At 40.4% G+C, this 20725-nt stretch overlaps 2 protein-coding genes across 2 annotated transcripts; both read right to left on the bottom strand.

The window, feature by feature from the left end:
• Positions 1-2145: 2145 nt before the first annotated feature.
• Positions 2146-11160, bottom strand: LOC131553101 (Golgi-associated plant pathogenesis-related protein 1-like). Its single transcript, XM_058797494.1, has 5 exons — positions 11118-11160; positions 11004-11025; positions 9875-10084; positions 2630-2707; positions 2146-2466 (listed from the first exon to the last, which is right to left on the bottom strand). The coding sequence occupies exons 2-5, from the start codon at positions 11008-11010 to the stop codon at positions 2309-2311; spliced, it is 453 nt and encodes a 150-aa protein (XP_058653477.1). The 5' UTR covers positions 11011-11025; positions 11118-11160; the 3' UTR covers positions 2146-2308.
• A 6940-nt stretch (positions 11161-18100) lies between these two features.
• Positions 18101-20400, bottom strand: im:7150988 (Golgi-associated plant pathogenesis-related protein 1). The gene is made up of 5 exons (XM_058797493.1): positions 20338-20400; positions 20224-20245; positions 19136-19345; positions 18608-18685; positions 18101-18452 (listed from the first exon to the last, which is right to left on the bottom strand). The coding sequence occupies exons 2-5, from the start codon at positions 20228-20230 to the stop codon at positions 18295-18297; spliced, it is 453 nt and encodes a 150-aa protein (XP_058653476.1). The 5' UTR covers positions 20231-20245; positions 20338-20400; the 3' UTR covers positions 18101-18294.
• Between the last annotated feature and the right edge of the window lie 325 nt (positions 20401-20725).

The following is a 20725-nucleotide window of genomic DNA, read 5'->3' as shown; positions in this document are numbered from 1 at the left end:
ATATGAAGAGTTTATTTGCAAAAACAGATAACTCCTTTTTTTAAATATTTTTAAAAATCATGTTTTTTGTTATCATGTTTTTATTGTGTTAGTTAGCTAGTATTTATTAGTTATTATTTACCTAATCAAAATAACCTGAATGCAGTTTGATTGAGATTAATTGGAATGCACAATGAAAAAACATGATTTTTAAAAATTGTTAAAGATGAAGTTATCTGTTTCTGCAAATGAACTCTTCATTCATATATATCTCAGTAAATATAATTTACTTGTTACTCTGTGGTTTAAAAAGTGTGAATGTTTATACTGTAGTGCATTTGTTCATATATATTTATATTAAAGTATTTGGTAATTTTATAATTAAAGCCTTTTTAATGTTTTTAAATGGTTGCATTTGTGTTTCACTGCTGAATTACATTTAGCAGTTTCTGGGCCACATTCGGCCCGGGGACCAAGCCGAATCTCAGCCAGATCTGGCTTAAAGTGTCTGGGCCAGACCTGGGCCACATAAAATAATAGAAGTCACTCTACAGTATGCGGGCCAGATCTGGGCCATGTCAATAAATAAGAGTCATTTTACGGGGCGTCGGCCGCATCTGGGCCAGAGGAAATTGTTTGAGTCGGTTTTCAGTGTGTGTGCCAGTTTTGGGCCGGGGACCCAGCCGGAACTGGGCCAGAAGCTAAGCAAGGTTGTGGCCCAGAGGTGGGCCAGACAAATTTTGCTATCTGGGTCGCGTCTCGCAAAAGAGAGTCGGATAGTTAGAAAGCCATTTAAAATTCAACTTTGAAAAAACATGTCTCTCAACTTTATGGCGGGACGGGTCTCTCTCCCCATTCCACTGCATTTCATGTCTTTAAATGAAAAAAAGTAACGTTACTCTTTGTGATGGGTTTTCCGTGCTTTGTATAAACTTGTATGATGCTGTTTTGTTTCTAATTGTTTAAGCAACTTAATTATATAAGGTTAAACATTATTTTAAACATTATGCACATTTTTCAAAGATAGTCGTGTTATGCTTTGAAGAACCGTGGATTAGTAATATTTTGCTCGATGCGCCCTCGTGTGGTCTCAGGAGAGAAGCCAAAAGCTTTTTTCCCCCCTAACTGAAATGATGCCTTTTAAATTCGAATTCGAATGATTTTTCAGCCATTTTGACAGCCCTAAGAGACGGTCCCTAAATATGTGAATATCGAATGTCCAACATCAAGCCAACTTATGCCAGTCATGAGTACTGGCGTGAATTGACCGTTATTCTGCAAAATACAATGCAATTTATATAAAATGTATTGTGTCCTAACGTAAAACATTCGGAAACTCGGTTTAATTCGTTTAGCGAATACTTATGTTAACTTATCATAGGCGGTAATGTAATGTAAGCTAATGTAATACTCACGTTTTTCGTTTTTATGTTGAAATTACTGAGACCTGCACTCTGTTTAACTTAAACATGACTTAATAAAGACAAAGTTCAGTACTCACCATTACTTTAACAATGGAAAATCCGTCTGGAAATGATGTTTTGTCGCTCATCAGCATCGGCCCGCTATCTCGCGCACAGACATTTGAATTCACACCAACAGTTGATCTCAGACGCATGCGTATACACGCGTTTTTTGGTGCAAGGCTTGCTGGGCCAACACAGATTTTTCACTTCTGCTTGATAGATTGGCTGGCTGAGCACAATTTAATATGTTCAGTGAATATATATTTTTTAATTTTAACTTGAGACCCTCAGATAAAATTAGTACAATGTGTTTTTTTGTTTGGGGGTAATTTTTGGGAAGCAATTTGTTGAGTCAATGTTTATTTTTCAGTTTCCACAATTTTTCAAAATGTAAATTTTTTACAGTGTACAAATGCACCAAAAGGCCTTTTACTGGCTAATAATAATAATAATAATGATAAACTATCAGTTGGATGACATAAGGCATGTAGTAAATTAAATATGATCCCAACCCAAGACAAATCCCACCTTGTCTTTCAATCTTCATATGTACAGGAGAGGTTGTTGCTTCTTTTGGTATTTGTTTCAATTTCAGTTTTGTACAATTTCAGTGTTTTGTGCTCATAACATTCAGTCATAATATCAGTTTTAATATGCTCAGCGGTATAAATGCACATCCGCTTATGATGCAATGGTCCATTTATTTTATTAACACACACAGGTTTGATCACAATGTATTATAGGACTGTCCTTCACATTTAAACTGGTTATGGTGATGTACTGTAAGTCACTCTGAATTAAAAACATCTGCTAAATCATGTTTACATTTAATAGACAAATCCAATAAGGAAAGAATACCATCTTTATTCAGTTTTAGGTAGAACATTTTGGTCATATAAACCAGCATTGGTTATATTTCCAGCAGGTCTGTATTGACCAACGACAAAAACTGTTTTCCCATTAGTAGCCAGACCTACTCCAAGCTCTGTAGATGATTTCCACACAACCTGGGTGAAATGCCCTGCAAGTATATTAAATATATATTTATAGGCTGTATCTATATATTTAACTAGACAGAATTAAAGTAAGCCAGTAATCAGAATTGTCAATGTCTGAACAATTTATAACATCTTTGTACTGTCATATATTCAAATTAAATTATTTATTCCCAAAATTATTATTACCTGTTTTGGGCTGATGTCCTGGTGAGCTAAAGTTGTAATCCTTGATCTCACTGTACCAGCTGTCTACAGCTTTCTTCCCTAAAATATACAAAACAATCAAAATCTTCAGTGCTTGTATTCTTAATTTGTTGCTGTCAGTCCTCTGTCGTGTGTTGTCGTGTTCCCGCCTCTTGTTTCCATATTTGGTCATGTTCCTGTCCTTGTTCTGTGCGATTATTAGTTTATTCAGTTCAGGTGTGTCTAATTATCAGTAATTGTCTTGTGTATTTAGTTCCTGCCTGTTTAGTTAGTTTTTGTCTGGTCTACCCGTTATTCCCGGTGTTTCTGTCTGTGTGTCAGCCCTGCCCTGCCCTGCCCTGCCCTGCCCTGCCCTGATGTCAACATTAAAGACTGTTAATTTGAGTTTATCCTTGTCTGCGTGTTCCTCGTTCCTCCCTGCTGTGTGCACCGTGACAGACAGGGGCGGACTTAACCGATGTAAATAAGAGATTCATTGTGCGATTCATTGTGCGGTGTAGAGTTTATTTACGGAACGTCGTGAGATCGCAGTGAATTGAAGTGAGTGACAACTGAGGGAGCGCTCCTTGCGCGCATTCTAGGCTGTCTGACTGTCTCAGAACAGAGATATTCACCTCAGTAAAGAAAGTATTGTTTCAAGTCACAATTTTATTTATCTTGATGTTTCAAAATGACTCTCTTGTGTGCTTCTCATAGGCGCACCAGTGCGAACTGCCGCGTACTCGTATAAATGCACGAATGCAACGACTGGAGATTTTCCCTTAATAATAGGTTTCATTTTCGATTAGTTTTTCGGCAAACCCTACAGTATGCCTTCAGAACACGATGCACCAAAAAGGATTAAATTAAGCAAAGTTTAGAGCTATAGGGTTTGTTGATCTGGGTTTTATTTTAAATCGAGTTGAGTTGCACCACTTAATTTTAAACTGAGATTAGGATTAGAATTCTAACCTGCGATTAAAACCTCCATCTACGATTAATTTTCTCCGCCATGATGGATTCGTCATGTAATTAATCAACAACAATGTTAATATTCCTTATCCTCTGTCTCTGACATAAGTTGCTTTTGTCGATAAAGGAAATAAACTTGTAAAAGGTCCGCCGCCTTTATAAAACGCTACGTAGGGAGACCGTTGATCAAACGGCTGATCAAACAATTAGCAATAAAACTTTGAGGCAGTGGATGGATTTTATAATCTTGGAAATATATATTTATTGTATCAATTAATGGAGTATAGCTTATGACAAAACAACCGAGATAAGAGAAAATAACTGGCATGATTCATGGAATGACTACCTCCACTCGTGACAGCGGCGCCCGACAGTTTCATCGCTGTCCAGCACGCGTGTGGAGCGGCCGTGAGAAACGAGAGAGGCGCGGCCGCGATCCTGTCTTCTTTTCTTTGTCGTACGCTGAGAAGCACCGAGGTAAGTGACGAATTCACATCCTGGACTCGATAGCAGACGCGAGTTTACTACAGGCTGCCACAACCCTCACAATCTGCCGGCTCAGTGCGCTTTCATTTTCATTTTTATTTATAATAAACACCTCTCTGAGACCTGACTACACACCCACCGTTTTGATCAATCAGCCACATACTGTAACTGTAAGTGCACTTTAGCGCATGTGGCAAGCCCGCCCGGGTGGGGTGGGCGGGCCGAGAAACGTGGCCACGGCCACAAGTACCACCTGCCATGGCCTCCGGAGCTCCCAGCTCTGCCATGGCCGCCTGAGCTCCCTGCACAGCCATGGCCGCCAGAGCTCCCAGCCCTGCCATGGCCTCCGTCTGTCTGTTCCGCTCTGGAGGTCCCCGTCCTGTCTTTCTGTCCTGAGGGGCCTCCAGAGTGCCCCCCTCCCCGGTGGTAGGGTAGACTGAGTACAGTAGAGACACTTTCTGCTTTTTTCATCACTACACAAAAACAAGATGCTGAAATGAAGTGATTTTTCACATGATATTTCTTTTGCTTGTGTACTAAATTATCATAAATTGATAATAGCCATAAGTAGTTCATATTTTCCACAATTAGCTCATAAACATGAGGTCCATATGGTGTACAGTTGAAACAGTAGCATGGTACAGTTGAGACACCCATTCTTAATGCTCTAAAGCTGGCTAACCATTTATAGCAAATGTAATAAATTACAAAATTACAGTTTTAAATAATTACAGTTTAAAAATGTATTTATTTGCTTTATTTAATCCAGATTCAGTTAAACAAAACAGGAACAAATATTTAACACTACAAAAATATATGGCAAACAGTATAAATGTAAACATAACAGTAAAAATAACATTATACATACCCATATATTATTTAACGCTACCCCTAAACCTATGCATCACTCGGATCTTTCTGCATTTTCAATCATTCTGTATGATTTATAAGCTTGTTTCATCATGGGGACCTAAAAAAATATTCCCATAAGGTGAATTTACTGGTATTACTATACTTGTGGGGACATTTGGTCCCCGTAACGTAGGTGATACCAGTACACAAACACACACAGCCTCTGTATGCATTTTATTTTCTATGATTGGACTGTTACTGCATACAGTACATATCAGCCTATAAATGGTGTCTCAACTGTACCCACTTTACCACCTTGTATATTTCTTAAAATGTTATATAATCCTTTTAACATTCATGTTAGAAAATATGTCCATTAAGAATAGACAGTTGAAATATCACAAATATCTTCTTTTTTTTTAACAGAATTTGTGTAGCATATGTGTAAATGTGACTGTGGCGAGGAGGGTGTGGTTAGCAGAATCTGCAGCGGGAGAGAGAGGCTGGAGAACGAGCGGTGAGTAAGTGGGTCAAGTACAAGATGACATTCACCTGTTTCTCGTTCCAGTGATTGGCGTGGAGAGATTAAAAGCCACAGAAGGACAGACAGTGGCAGAGAGGGACAGACTGAGGAGTCGGGAGGAAAAAGGATCGCTGCTGATCAAAAGACTCACCAAAGTGCTGTGAACTTATGTTTATTTGAAAGTGCCTGAGTGCACAAACTTTATTTTGTGGACACTGAATAAATTTCCCGCCGACTCCGACTTCTTCCTTCCTTCCTCCGAACTTTGTTACAGTGACTTTTATCCTATTATCATAACACTGTACAACTAAACAGCATGTGAAGCAATAGGAGACCAATCCGGGTACAGTTGATACAAAGGTGGGCATCCAAGATGGTGGTGCGGTCGGACGCAGCGGCTACTCCGGGTCCCAAAGACGGTGCTTTTATGTCTTTAAATGTCGTCTGTTCGTCTCCAAATAGTGTCAATTTACCGCAAATTCATGGGGAGATCACTCCAGGATACATCTATGATCACCAAAGCCTTTTGGATATCGGCAACACATACAAACACAAACTCTCGCCGGCGGCTACTGAGAAGCTACGAGGCCTTTGTTTACTGCTGAAGCCGGACCTCGAGACCGCGGCCTCGCCTACTGATGCTACCCACACAAGGCGGCATCGCAAGCGGTGTGAGAGAGGACGGAAGCGCGGTAAGCGCGGAGGTATACGAGCCAGGCTAAGGGCTAACCCCTCAAGACCGGCTCTTCCAACACTCATGCTCTCAAATGTTCGCTCTCTGGAAAACAAACTGGACTTAATTCAACTCAGTCAATCTACACAGCACGAGGCAAGGGATTGTTGTGTGTTTGTTTTCACTGAAACATGGCTAAAGGACAACATCCCGGACTCCACCATTCAGCGGCACGGGCTAAAATGCTACCGAGCGGATAGCGATTCATCACTGTCTGGTAAGACTCACGGTGGAGGCTTGTGTATATCAACAAAGAATGGTGTAACAATGCTGTGGTAGTGACAAAACACTGTTCATCACTGGTGGAGTTTATAGTTGTGAAGTGTCGACCGTTCTATCTGCCGCGGGAGTTCATGGCCATTGTTATTGTCGCGGTTTACATTCCCCCGTGTGCAAACGCTAAGGATGTGCTTCGTGAACTGTACAGCGCCATCAGCGAACAACAAACAAATAACCCCATCGGCTTTTTCATCATAGCCGGGGACTTCAACCACGCAAACGTAAAGACAGTTTTGACAAAGTTCTACCAACATGTGAACTTTGCAACAAGGGGAAACAACATACTGGACTTTGTTTACACAACAGAAAAGAACGCATACAAAACTGAACCCCGCCCCCACCTCGGGTTCTTGGTCCACATCTTTGTTATGCTAATCCCAGCATACAGACCACTTCTCAAACTTACCAAACCGGTTCAAAAGCAGATCACGGTATGGCCAGACAATGCTACCTCAGCACTGCAGGACTGCTTCCAGGACACAGACTGGAACATGTTTAAAGACGCGGCCACCTACAACAACCACACAGACCTGCAGGAGTACACTGAAACTGTGACTGCTTACATCAAAAAGTGCACTGATGATGTGACAGTCACCAAGACCATCACCACACGTGCCAACCAGAAGCCATGGATGACAGCAGAGGTTCGTGGGCTGCTAAAGACCAGAGATGAAGCATTCAGATCAGGAGATAAAGCAGCCCTCAAAACAGCAAGAGCCAATCTGTCCCGCAGCATCAAAAATGCAAAACGGTCATACGCTCAAAAAATCAACAATCACTTCACAGACAGCAGAGACACACAGAGTCTGTGGCAAGCCATTCAGACCATCACTGACTACAAGCCCCCGCCACAGGCCTGTGATGATGACACATCCCTCCCAGATACACTCAACCACTTTTAGTCATGGTTTGAAATGCAGAATGACACAACTGCACAAAAACTGCCCACACCTCCCAACGACCATGCGCTCTGTCTGTCTCCAGCCGATGTAAGGAAGACCCTATATAGGATTAACCCACGCAAGGCTGCGGGTCCTGACAACATACCTGGCCGTGTACTGAAAGACTGTGCTGAACAGCTGACAGATGTCCTAACAGATATCTTCAACACCTCGCTGAGCCAGGCAGTCGTCCCCACATGTCTCAAATCCACAACAATCATACCGGTACCAAAGAAAGTGTCCTATCTAAATGACTACCGTCCCATAGCATTGACTCCAATAGGATCTCACCTGGACCACCAACACCATGTCACTCTCCAAGAAGGCACAACAGCGCCTACACTTTCTCCGCCGGCTGAAAAGAGCAAGTCTCCCTCCACCCATCCTCACCACTTTCTCCAGGGGAACCATTGAGAGCGTGCTGACCAGCTGTATCACTGTCTGGTACGGGAATTGTACTGCAGTAGACCGCAAGACCCTCCAGCGGACAGTGAACACAGCTGCAAAGACCATCGGTGCCCCTCTCCCCTCCATCCTGGACATTTTCCTTACATGATGCTCCAGCAAAGCCAACAGTATTGTGAAGGACTCCACCCATCCCTCCCACAGTCTCTTCCAGCTTCTACCATCAGGAAGACGGTACCGGAGCATCAGAGCCCGCTCTGCCAGACTGCTCAACAGCTTTTTCCCCCAGGCTGTGAGAGCCCTGAACTCAAATCACCCCGCCCCTCTCTGAACCCCCATACAAACCCCCTACCTCCTGAAACACGGACCATCTCAAACCCCCGCCCCACCCAACCTTACCACATCAAAGAAAAGAACTTATGGAACTTTTTTTTGTGCAATCGAAGTGTGCTACATACAGGTGAGTGGGCCTGTACAAACCACCTGTAGTAACACACTCTCCTCCTCTATGCGCACTAGACACTTTTCACACACACTGCTGTGTGTATACAATCCCACAAAAGACTCGGTAATATATGTATGTTTACATGCTCATGCACTACAAATCATCCTGCACTGTTCCCCAGCCAGCTGCTTGACTCACAATGTTTCTCTTTGCACATGTACAGTATTTATCTGAAGCATTCGTATAGTTTGTATTGTTTTTAGTTTATGTATAGGTAAACTTTTTTTATATATAGAATATTTATAGTCAAAAATCTATCAGTAGGATTGTTGTGTATAGGTAACAGTATAGGTTTATACTGTTTTACTTCATTTTTGTGTGCCTGTATTTATGTAGCACCGTGGTCCTGCGAGACACGACATTTCGTTCCACATGTAGCGGAATGACAATAAAGCTCAACTTGACTTGACTTGACTTGACTTGATACGCTGTGTCTCAACCGTACCCCACTGACATGCTTGCACATTTCTCTAGATTATGAAAAGACCTTGCATGGCATAAAATATGTCTATTTTTAGAGCACAGAGTAACGTTTGCAATGATATATGTTAAGTTTAACAATCATGAAAGAATACTAAGATATTCATTGTGGAAGGGACATGGTGAAATGAAAATCTCACCTTGGAAAAAAAACTTTTGCCAATATCTTCAGAGTGGAAAGACGCACACATTTCAAATTTCCCACGATCAAAGAGAACACTAATACACATGTGTGGCTCTGGGTTTTTGTGTACACAAGTTATTTAAGGTGTTTCAACTGTACACATGTCTCCGTCTACCCTACTGTTATGGCGCGGGTCGCGCCTTCCGGGAGGGGGGAGTTATGTCAGTCCTCTGTCGTGTGTTGTCATGTGTTCCCGCCTCTTGTTTCCATATTTGGTCATGTTCCTGTCCTTGTTCTGTGTGATTATTAGTTTATTCAGTTCAGGTGTGTCTAATTATCAGTAATTGTCTTGTGTATTTAGTTCCTGCCTGTTTAGTTAGTTTTCGTCTGGTCTACTCGTTATTTTCGGTGTTCCTGTCTGTGTGTCAGCCTTGCCTTGTCTTGCCCTGCCCTGCCCTGCACTGCCCTGCCCTGCACTGTTGTCAACATTAAAGACTGTTAATTTGAGTTTATCCTCTTCTGCGTGTTCCTCGTTCCTCCCTGCTGTGTGCACTCTGACATTTGCAGGTTTATATATAATTTAAAGTAATTTATAAAATGTGAAAAGTTTGGTTTGCAGAGAGCCCACTTCTTTTTATGTATATGATACTTAGTAAAATAAATAGCTGAATAACAAGTTGTTCTTTACTTTTCAAAATATCATTCTGAAAACAAAAAGCACATCAAATACACAAATCTCTATCGCACGTCCTAGTTTTCTATTAATATAAATGTTTAAATCTTTCCAAAACAGTCTTGTGTAGATACAGTGCTTGAGGTGTGATTTTTTTTTTTTTTTTTTTGTGCGCATAGGCCTATAGGAATCCACATAATTATACCAAGTCTATACCTTCTCACTCTGCATCAATCTTAAGACGCTGTACGTAATTATTAAGCTGCAGATTTTACCTTTGGGCTTCTTTTTGACAGAGCTGAAGGAATAAAACACATTCTCTCCGTCTTCCGTGTCGCTGTGGCTCATTGATTTTTTGCTCAGCAGGTGATCTGCCCACTTCTGAGCAGCGCTGCTCAGCTCGTCACTGTACGTCAGCTCTGGGGCTTGATGCTGCTTCCTGTACTGGTTATGGGCCTCCAGAAACTCCTGTTTAAAGCTATCATCTGGGGAGAATCATATCAACACCAGCCCTTTATTCATAAACTAAATCTAGAAAATAAATAAAGTTGTAAACACGCCCAAACTTTTCTGTAAATTTAAAGGAGGTCAAATCAAGTCACACTTATTTATGTAGGCCTAGTGCTTTATACAATACAGATGGTATCAGCAACTACACAGTGATGGTGAAGAAAATAAAAAGCATTGTGAAGTTCTTCAATTATGAAAGAAATACACACAATTTCAGCTGAAAGCTGTAAAAATGTTGTTCAATTTTGATTACCTTTAGTTTAATAACTGCAAAGTTGCAAGTTCATTAGTTATGAAGCAAACACAGTTTAAACTTTAAAGCAGTTCTGCAGAAGTATCATTATTCAACTCACCTTAGTTCAGCGTTGATTCAGTTTAGTTCAATAATAGTGCAACCTTCACTAAATTATAAAACAAGCAATAAGCAGCTCTACTGAGGGGCAGGCAATATTGTTAATGACTATTATATATACTTATGACTGTTTTATAAATATATATATGTGTGTATATATATATATATATATATATATATATATATATATATACTTTATAAATAAAGTGTATATGTAGCAGAGCTCATCATTTGTAAATCAAATTATATAAAAGTTCTGTATAAAGCAGCTCTACAAAAGACAATAGTGTCATTGTCCAGCTCAGTTTGGTTCTGTTGTCATCCAATAGTGTCCAATAGTATAGTCAGATATGATAATGTTACTGAATATTAAGGGTCTTTTAAACCCCAAGGTGAATGAATAGATATCTATCCAGAGTATAGATTTTTCACTTTAGTTTTGTTTTGGCCTTAAATCAGCATTTGGAAAACATTCAATATTACAATTCCTGCTTAAAAAGTAATACAGAAATACATATTCTACATAAGTACATATGACCCACCTGCCATTGCTTCCAAAGTAAGCTGTAAATAATAAAGATAACTGTTAATATTCACATCATAGCAAACATTTTCATTTTATAATCTATATGTGGCTCTTCATTGTTTCATATTACCTTCTTTTTGAGCCGTTATGATGTTGTGTTCACTCAGTCTGTCTTCAGCTGGTAGTTTAAGGTCTGCACACAGATGATGTATATATACTGTTGGCTTTATACTGTCTCCTCCTCCGCCTCCACTTTCATAGACATTCCTCAACTCCATCTCTTTAATTTAATCTCAGGGTAAAACTGGTCTTGCTAGTTGAGGAGTGAAAGTAATGATTACCTGGAAGTTTTTGTAGTGGTTTATTGTTTGTGTGTGTGTGTGTGTGTGTGTGTGTGTGTGTGTGTGTGTGTGTGTGTGTGTACTAGGGTTGTCACGATACCATAAAAAATGTCTTACGATACTATACCAGCTGATTTAACAGCTGTGTTAATTTCAAATTCAGTTCTACAAAATGAATCAAAATTTAATAAATAAGTAGATGTAAGTGAAAACAGACAATATTATTCTCTGAATACTTAATTAATGTGAATGAATGACTGGCTATTGTTATCCATGAAATTATCTAAACAAAACTCATCTTAGCACAATACTAAATTCTGAATATAGAAATATATTGGACAATAATGTAATATGCCTACTTTTAGATGGGAAACTTAAAACGGCCAGCAGGTGGCAGAAGTTCGTGATTGAATCACTGAGTCATTCAAACGATTCTTTCAAAATGGCTGAATCCTTCAGGAGTGAATCAAATGACTGTTTTTATGAATGGCTCAGTGAATCAGTGATTCAGTATCAGAGTGGTTTATGAAGTCCGCGTCTGTCGGAGGAGCACTCACAAAAACTGATCAGTTCTCTCGCAGTCTTCAAATTAGGGCGTTCTCCCCGCTGAAATGCTTTCAGAGGACCCTCGGCCAGATGGCTGCTGCCTCGACAGTGTGCAATCTAGGGCTCCTACATATGCGTCCGCTTCAGCTCTGGTTTAAGAGCCGGGTTCCACAGAACGCATGGCGCACGGGCACCTTGCGCATCAAAGTGACGCGCAACTGTTTGCATACACTAAACCCTTGGCGCGATATGACTCTGTATCGCCGGGGTGTTCGTATTGGTCAAGTGATCAGGAGAAAGAATGTTACAACAGATGCATCGAGTACGGGCTGGGGAGCCGTATGCGATGGCAGACCAGCCTTCGGGACGTGGTCAGAAACGGAGAAGTCATGGCACATAAACTGTCTGGAGCTCCGTGCTGTTCACCTGGCGCTCGAGTGCTTTCTTCCAGACATTCTTCAACGTCAAGTTCTCATCAGGACGGACAGCATGACAGTGGTGGTGTTTATAAATCACCAAGGCAGTGTGAACTCGCAACCACTGCTGCAACTGGCGAGAGACCTCCTTCTGTGGGCAGATCACCTCCTCTCCATCCGGGCAGTACATGTCCCCGGACACCTGAACTACGGCGCGGATTTACTGTCGAGGGGCGGGATAATCCACGGGGAGTGGAGATTACACCCTCTGACAGTCAATATGATTTGGAGTGTATTCGGCAGGGCGGAGGTGGATCTCTTCGCATCAGCGGAGAACACTCACTGCCCGCTGTTTTATTCACTGACACACTCTCCTCTGAGAGTGGATGCACTAGCTCACAGCTGGCCGAAAGTACGCAAGTATGAAGCTTCTGCCTCGCGTGCTTTGCAAAATCAGAGAGGAAAAGGAATCTGTTCTGTTAGTGGCACCGAAATGGCCCAATCAGCCGTGGTTCCCAGAACTGCCCCCCCATGGATTATCCCACTGAAGAGAGAACTCCTCTCTCAAGCACAAGGAATGATTTGGCACCCAAATCCAGAGTCATGGAGCCTTCATGTCTGGCCGCTCGACGGAGCTTGCCAGTAACAGACGTACTTCCTCAACGGGTGTTGAACACTATCTCTGAGGCTAGGGCTCCTTCCACGAGACGTCTTTACGCACATAAATGGAGAGTTTTTTCAAGTTGGTGCGTATCGCGGGGCGAAGACCCAATCAGCTGTCCAATACCAATAATCCTTGCCTTCCTTCAAGAACGATTTGATAGTGGTCGTATGCCATCCACATTGAAAGTGTAAGTGGCCGCTATAACAGCCTTTCACGCGCACGTCGAAAATCGCCCGATCGGCAGAAATGACCTGATCATACGATTTTTAAAAGGAGCAAGAAAGCTGAACCCTGTTAAGCGAGTTGGAGACCTGCAGGCGCTTTCAACTGACGACTCGTTTATTGAATTCGGACCAGGTGATTGCAGACTCACCTTGAAGCCTAAAGTGCTTTCGACTCCATTTAAAGCGCAGGTCATAACACTATCTGCTTTCCGCCCCGAAACACCGGCCGGGACGGAGCCGCTTAATACACTCCTGCTGTGCCCTGTACGCGCGGTGCGTACTTATATTGAACGCTCTAGACAGTTCAGACTCTCGGAGCAGCTATTTGTATGTTTTGGTGGACGTACAAAAGGATTGCCTGTGTCCAAGCAAAGGCTGTCACACTGGATCGTCTACGCAATTGCTTTGGCTTACAGCTCTAAGGGCGTGGAATGTCCTATAGGGGTTCGGGCCCACTCAACCCGCGGACTCGCGTCCTCCTGGGCCTGGGCAAATGGCATGTATATTCAGGACATTTGTATGGCGGCAGGCTGGTCGTCACCCAGCACTTTCGCGAGGTTTTATAACCTAGATGTGTTGTCGCTTGCCTCGCATGTGCTGTCAGTGCACGTGCCTATTCAACCTCAGCTATGATCTGAGATGTGTATCGTATGTGTATGTGGTTTCGACTACATACACATACGATGTCGTATACACCCTGTATTAATGCACCACCAATTCAATGCTGTCCCCGTCAGTTATCACAGTGTTATGGTATAGTTCACCACGTCTTTTAGGACTTGGTCACCATCATACCGATACGGCAGTGCATCATAACATGATTTCATTAAAATTAAACAATTCAATTAATCTATATGTGAAAGCGCCGAAGCCACCGCCATTTCCAACATGATCTCACAGAATTCCGTGTAATGTTCACGGATTTAATTAACCTCCGAATCTGTGGTGGCATCACGGAATCGCCGAAAATTCCGTGATGGGCTCACAGAAAAAAATCCGTGATAGGCTCACAGAAGTGATACCAATCTAAGTCGGTGACAGGCATCAGCCGTGCTCCACGCACGGATCCACTGGTTCAACACTTTAAATATGCCGACGAGATAATTTATCGTCATCATTATTGTTCAGAACTGGGTAGGTTTAGGGTAGGGGTGGGGTCAGGTACTCCAGTGAAAGTATAACTGCATCGGAGTCACTCTTTTTACGTGGTCCGATGCAGCGCTGGTGTTGAACCGGTGAATCCGTGCATGGACCACGGCTGATGCCTTCTGTGAGCCCATCACGGAATTTTCGGCGATTCCGTGATGCCACCACAGATTCAGGGTTAATTAAGTCCGTGAACATTACACGGAATTCTGTGAGATCAGGTTGGCCATTTCAATTTCTCTGTTTCACCGGAGTTAACTCCGCCCCTGGTGTGACGCGGCATCGTCTTGCTGCCACACCCCCCTGACTTTTACATGGTTTCGACTAGGTCCTGTAGACCTGAGCTGTGTTTACAAAGAGCTCCAATATCATTGCCGCTCTCATTACGGCTCTGGATGTGAAACTTGACATACTTTGTCGAACCAGGCTCCATCACTGTGACACGGCGGGATTTTATACGTTCCCATAGTGACCGAATTGAAGGGGAACGCTCTCGGTTACTAACGTAACCTCGGTTCCCCGAAATGAGGGAACGAGACATTGCTGTTATTGCCGTGTCACAGAGCTCAGGATCTTAGAATGCCAAGTTGCTTCAGTCAAAGATTCTGAATGGATTACGTACAAGCACTGCCTTATATAGAGTGGGATCCCGCTCATATTTCGCGCACTTGAATGTCATTGGCCAGTTTTACTGGCGTGATTCAATAAGGCTTCAGTAGTATTCGAGGAAAAGGTATTTCCCATAGCAATGTCTCGTTCCCTCATTTCGTTTTCTCTTGTTTGGTGGGTGTGTCAAAAATGTCAGCCCAATCAGCAGCAACTTGTATATAAACCACGCGGTATTAAAGAGACAGCTCGCACAATGGGTCCAAGTGAAGTCATTTAATATGTGTTCGCTGCAGCTCGGTATACACAACAATTGAAAATATTAGAAGACATGTTTGCCGTAAGAGATTTATAGTAACATAGCATATATTACATAATGGTGATGAATTTGTAAGTAAATGTAATTAACATCAAAATAAATTCACAAGAGCAAGTATATTGTTTGCACATGTTTATTTACATTAAAAGCAAAATAACTGAAATAATAAGAGCACAAGTATAGATCTGGAACTTCTTTAAGTCTGTCTAAATATCATGTAGTAATTGCAATGTCTTCTGGTCCATGTCCTTTCCTTAGGAAGGTGTGCTAGACACTGATTAATGTAACATAAAAATACTACATATTTATATATTTTGCTATTGTATTGTGGGTGACACTTTCATAAACGTTTCTATGCTCCCCTGATTATGTAATAGTAAATATTACAATATTATAACACAACAACAGTGATCAGCAATAATGATAAGCCTTATACTCACAATAAAAATAATAAGGTCATATAGATCATAACACAGTCTCGGAGGTAAGAAGTGGATTATCCTTCATCTGAAATGTTTGTCTTTTCATCCTGAAATGTGAGGCAAATGTTGGATCACAATAATTAGGAACCACAGTTTCCACAAATCCCTTCACTCGATTGGGATGTTCTCTTTTATTCTGGACAGCAAGGGCAGTGACTGTAACATCGAGTGTATTTTGCAGTATTAAACACGTATTTATACCAATTTCATCAGGCTCTGAAAATTCTTCAAAAAGAACACAAAGAATGGCCTTCTCAGCTGCCATAGTCATGACACTTGTGTCATCAGAACAAGGTGTTCAACGCACCACCGTTTCCGTTTAATAAACATTTTGCACCGTTTTTTCGGGGCTGAACGCAGCCCAGATGGTCTGAATCAAACCCTTTCTTCTGATAAACTGCAACATGAACAACGATGTACAAGTGCAACTTCTCATTGCAAACTGAACTGAAGCATCGGGGAACACTCAATATAACGTGTATACACATACTATACTACACAGAGCACAGCAGAAAGACATTTGGCAATCAACTTGTAATGTTTCTGCTGGCATGCATGTTCAAATTAACGTTTTAAACAGTGTTCCGGCCGTGCATACAACATATCTTATACAGTACCGTATGAACGATAGCCTACTACCGTTAAAAAAATGCAATGGCACCGTGGGCATTTTTAAGCTTTAGTATCGCGATACTACCGTAGTACCGGTGTATCGTGCAACTCTAGTGTGTACCTGATTTCTATTCAGGTGGGGACTTAAACCTGAATACACACAGACTCATGGGGACTCGTGTCACGGTGGGGACCTAAATTGAGTTGTTCTTTAAAATAAAACAACCATATGCGGGTTTGTCCTATGTCTTACTGAACTACAGTGAATTATCATCATTTCCTAAGTTTGTGCTTATCCACTGATCCTAAAATAATGAATATAAGCTACATATAAATATACATTATACAAAACAGCTAAATCTCAAACAGTGGATCATTTTTTTCAATATCACCCACCTAAAACTGCTCAATGTTAAAGTATGTCTGCTTCGTGTACAGTGACAAGTGCAATAATATCTGACTTCATTTAATGTGCTACCCACCTGTTGAGATTGAGGAGGACCACCATTTACGTTCATCACACAGAAACATAATTAATATTTCTCATAGGTGAGGCTATTTATAGCATAGGTAGGACTATATCATGGCCACAAATTAAGAATTTGTTCCCCAGACTTAATTTGTGAGCCGCACATATTAGCTCTGTTCTGCCCGAAGTACTCGAAGATGCCGCCACCAAGCGTTTGATAGGAACTTAATCTAACTAATTTGTCATAAGTTTAAAAAACAAACAAACACATTTGCTAATTGATTCTAACTAAAATTGCTGTTGTTAGCACTTAATATTTCTGTAGTACAGCCAAACAGCGTAGATAATTCATAAAAACATATATAAAAGAATGCTCATGCGCAAACGTCTACACCAATAAGCTCTGCTGTACTATAAACCAATGAAATTGAAGGTGGGCGGAGCGACACGTGTCGCCCCACCTTAATGTGTCGCCCCGCCCCATCGTCCAGACACTTGAATTCACACCAACGATTTATCTCAGGCTCAAAAAACGCATTATTTTTCATATAATTTACCTTTATTCCATACAGCTCTGTCCCTTCTCTGACAAACGCCTTGATTATTTCCTGTTTTTATGAAGCCCCTCCCTCAGAAATACGTGATGGGCTCTGATTGGTTAGCTGACTCAGTGTGTTGTGATTCACTAAACCGCCGAGTGTGCGTCTAAATGTCCCGCCCCTCAGCTCAGCGGCATGTGCTCCGGTTGTATTGTAAACAATGGCCTCGTCTATATTGCTTATCAATTTGAGCCCGATTGAGACGCAGAGGATATTAGTGAAGCGGATCGCGCAGAACCTGTGCAAGCACGGCTCTTAATAGTATGTTTGTTTGTTGTCTCATACTTTTAGATACGCTGTTATTATCCTACTAGTACAATGTGTTTTTTTGTTTGGGGGTAATTTTTGGGAAGCAATTTGTTGACTCAATGTTTATTTTTCAGTTTCCACAATTTTTCAAAATGTAAATTTTTTACAGTGTACAAATGCACCAAAAGGCCTTTTACTGGCTAATAATAATAATAATAATAATGATAAACTATCAGTTGGATGACATAAGGCATGTAGTAAATTAAATATGATCCCAACCCAAGAGAAATCCCACCTTGTCTTTCAATCTTCATATGTACAGGAGAGGTTGTTGCTTCTTTTGGTATTTGTTTCAATTTCAGTTTTGTACAATTTCAGTGTTTTGTGCTCATAACATTCAGTCATAATATCAGTTTTAATATAAATAAATGCACATCCGCTTATGATGCAATGGTCCATTTATTTTATTAACACACAGACACACACAGGATTTGATCACAATGTATTATAGGACTGTCCTTCACATTTAAACTGGTTATGGTGATGTACTGTAAGTCACTCTGAATTAAAAGCATCTGCAAAATCATGTTTACATTTAGCAATAGACAAATCCAATAAGGAAATAATACCATCATTATTCAGTTTTAGGTAGAACATTTTGGTCATATAAACCAGCATTGGTTATATTTCCAGCAGGTCTGTATTGACCAACGACAAAAACTGTGTTTCCATCAGTAGCCAGACCTACTCCGAGCTCTGTAGATGATTTCCACACAACCTGGGTGAAATGCCCTGCAAGTATATTAAATATATATTTATAGGCTATATTTAACTAGACAGAATTAAAGTAAGCCAATAATAAGAAATGTCAATGTCTGAACAATTTATAACATCTTTGTAATGTCATATATTCAAATTAATTCATTTATTCCCAAAATTATTATTACCAGTTTGGGGCTGATATCCTGATGAGCTAAAGTCGTAATCCTTGATCTCACTGTACCAGCTGTCTACAGCCTCCTCCCCTAAAATATACAAAACAATCAAAATCTTCAGTGCTTTTATTCTTAATTTGTTGCAGGTTTATGTATAATTTAAAGTAATTTATAAAATGTGAAAAGTTTGGTTTGCAGAGAGCCCACTTCTTATGTATATGATACTTAGTAAAATAAATAGCTGAATAACAAGTTGTTCTTTACTTTTCAAAATATCATTCTGAAAACAAAAAGCACATCAAATACACAAATCTGTCGCACGTCCTAGTTTTCTATTAATATAAATGTTTAAATCTTTCCAAAACAGTCTTGTGTAGATACAGTGCTTGAGGTGCAATTTTTATCTCTATTTTTTTTTTTTTTTTTTTTTTTTTTTGTGCATAGGCCTATAGGAATCCACACAATTATACCAAGTGTATACCTTCTCACTCTGCATCAATCTTAAGACGTTGTACGTAATTATTAAACTGCAGATTTTACCTTTGGGCGTCTTTTTGACAGAGCTGAAGGAATAAAACACATTCTCTCCGTCTTCCGTGTCGCTGTGGCTCAGTGATTTTTTGCTCAGCATGTGATCTGCCCACTTCTGAGCAGCGCTGCTCAGCTCGTCACTGTACGTCAGCTCTGGGGCTTGATGCTGCTTCCTGTACTGGTTATGGGCCTCCAGAAACTCCTGTTTAAAGCTATCATCTGGGGAGAATCATATCAACACCAGCCCTTTATTCATAAACTAAATCTAGAAAATAAATAAAGTTGTAAACACGCCTAGACTGTTCTGTAAATTTACAGGAGGTCAAATCAAGTCACACTTATTTATGTAGGCCTAGTGCTTTATACAATACAGATGGTATCAGCAACTACACAGTGATGGTGAAGAAAATAAAAAGCATTGTGAAGTTCTTCAATTATGAAAGAAATACACACAATTTCAGCTGAAAGCTGTAAAAATGTTGTTCAATTTTGATTCCCTTTAGTTTAATAACTGCAAAGTTGCAAGTTCATTAGTTATGAAGCAAACACAGTTTAACTTTAAAGCAGTTCTGCAGAAATATCATTATTTAACTCACGATAGTTCAGTGTTGATTAAGTTTAGTTCAATAATAGTGCAACCTTCACTAAATTATAAAACAAGCAATAAGCAGCTCTACTGAGGGGCAGGCAATATTGTTAATGACTATTATATATACTTATGACTGTTTTATACATATATATGTATATACTTTATAAATAAAGTGTATATGTTGCAGAGCTCATCATTTGTAAATCAAATTATATAAAAGTTATGTATAAAGCAGCTCTACAAAAGACAATAGTGTCATTGTCCAGCTCAGTTTGGTTCTGTTGTCATCCAATAGTGTCCAATAGTATAGTCAGATATGATAATGTTACTGAATATTAAGGGTCTTTTAAACCCCAAGGTGAATGAATAGATATCTATCCAGAATATAGATTTTTCACTTTAGTTTTGTTTTGGCCTTAAATCAGCATTTGGAAAACATTCAATATTACAATTCCTGCTTAAAAAGTAATACAGAAATATATATTCTACATAAGTACATATGACCCACCTGCCATTGCTTCCAAATTAAGCTGTAAATAATAAAAATAACTGTTAAAAATTACATCATAGCAAACATTTTCATTTTATAATCTATATGTGGCTCTTCATTGTTTCATATTACCGTCTTTTTGAGCCGTTATGATGTTGTGTTCACTCAGTCTGTCTTCAGCTGGTAGTTTAAGGTCTGCACACAGATGATGTATATATACTGTTGGCTTTATCTCCTCCTCCGCCTCCACTTTCATAGACATTCCTCAACTCCATCTCTTTAATTTAATCTCAGGGTAAAACTGGTCTTGCTAGTTGAGGAGTGAAAGTAATGATTCCCTGGAAGTTTCTGTAGTGGTTTATTGTTTGTTTGTGTGTGTGTGTGTGTGTACCGGTTTTTCTATTCAGGTGGGGACTCAAACCTGAATACACACAGACTTTTGCATGTTGTACTTAATTTTCATGAAATGAATAAGGGGGTGAGGGGGGACTAATAGTCCTACAACAATAATAATTTAATA

Source organism: Onychostoma macrolepis, chromosome 14, assembly GCF_012432095.1.
Source record: "Onychostoma macrolepis isolate SWU-2019 chromosome 14, ASM1243209v1, whole genome shotgun sequence".
Classification (NCBI taxonomy): Eukaryota; Metazoa; Chordata; class Actinopteri; order Cypriniformes; family Cyprinidae; genus Onychostoma; species Onychostoma macrolepis.
Note: the sequence above shows the minus strand (reverse complement) of the source record. Positions and strands in the feature narration are given on the sequence as shown.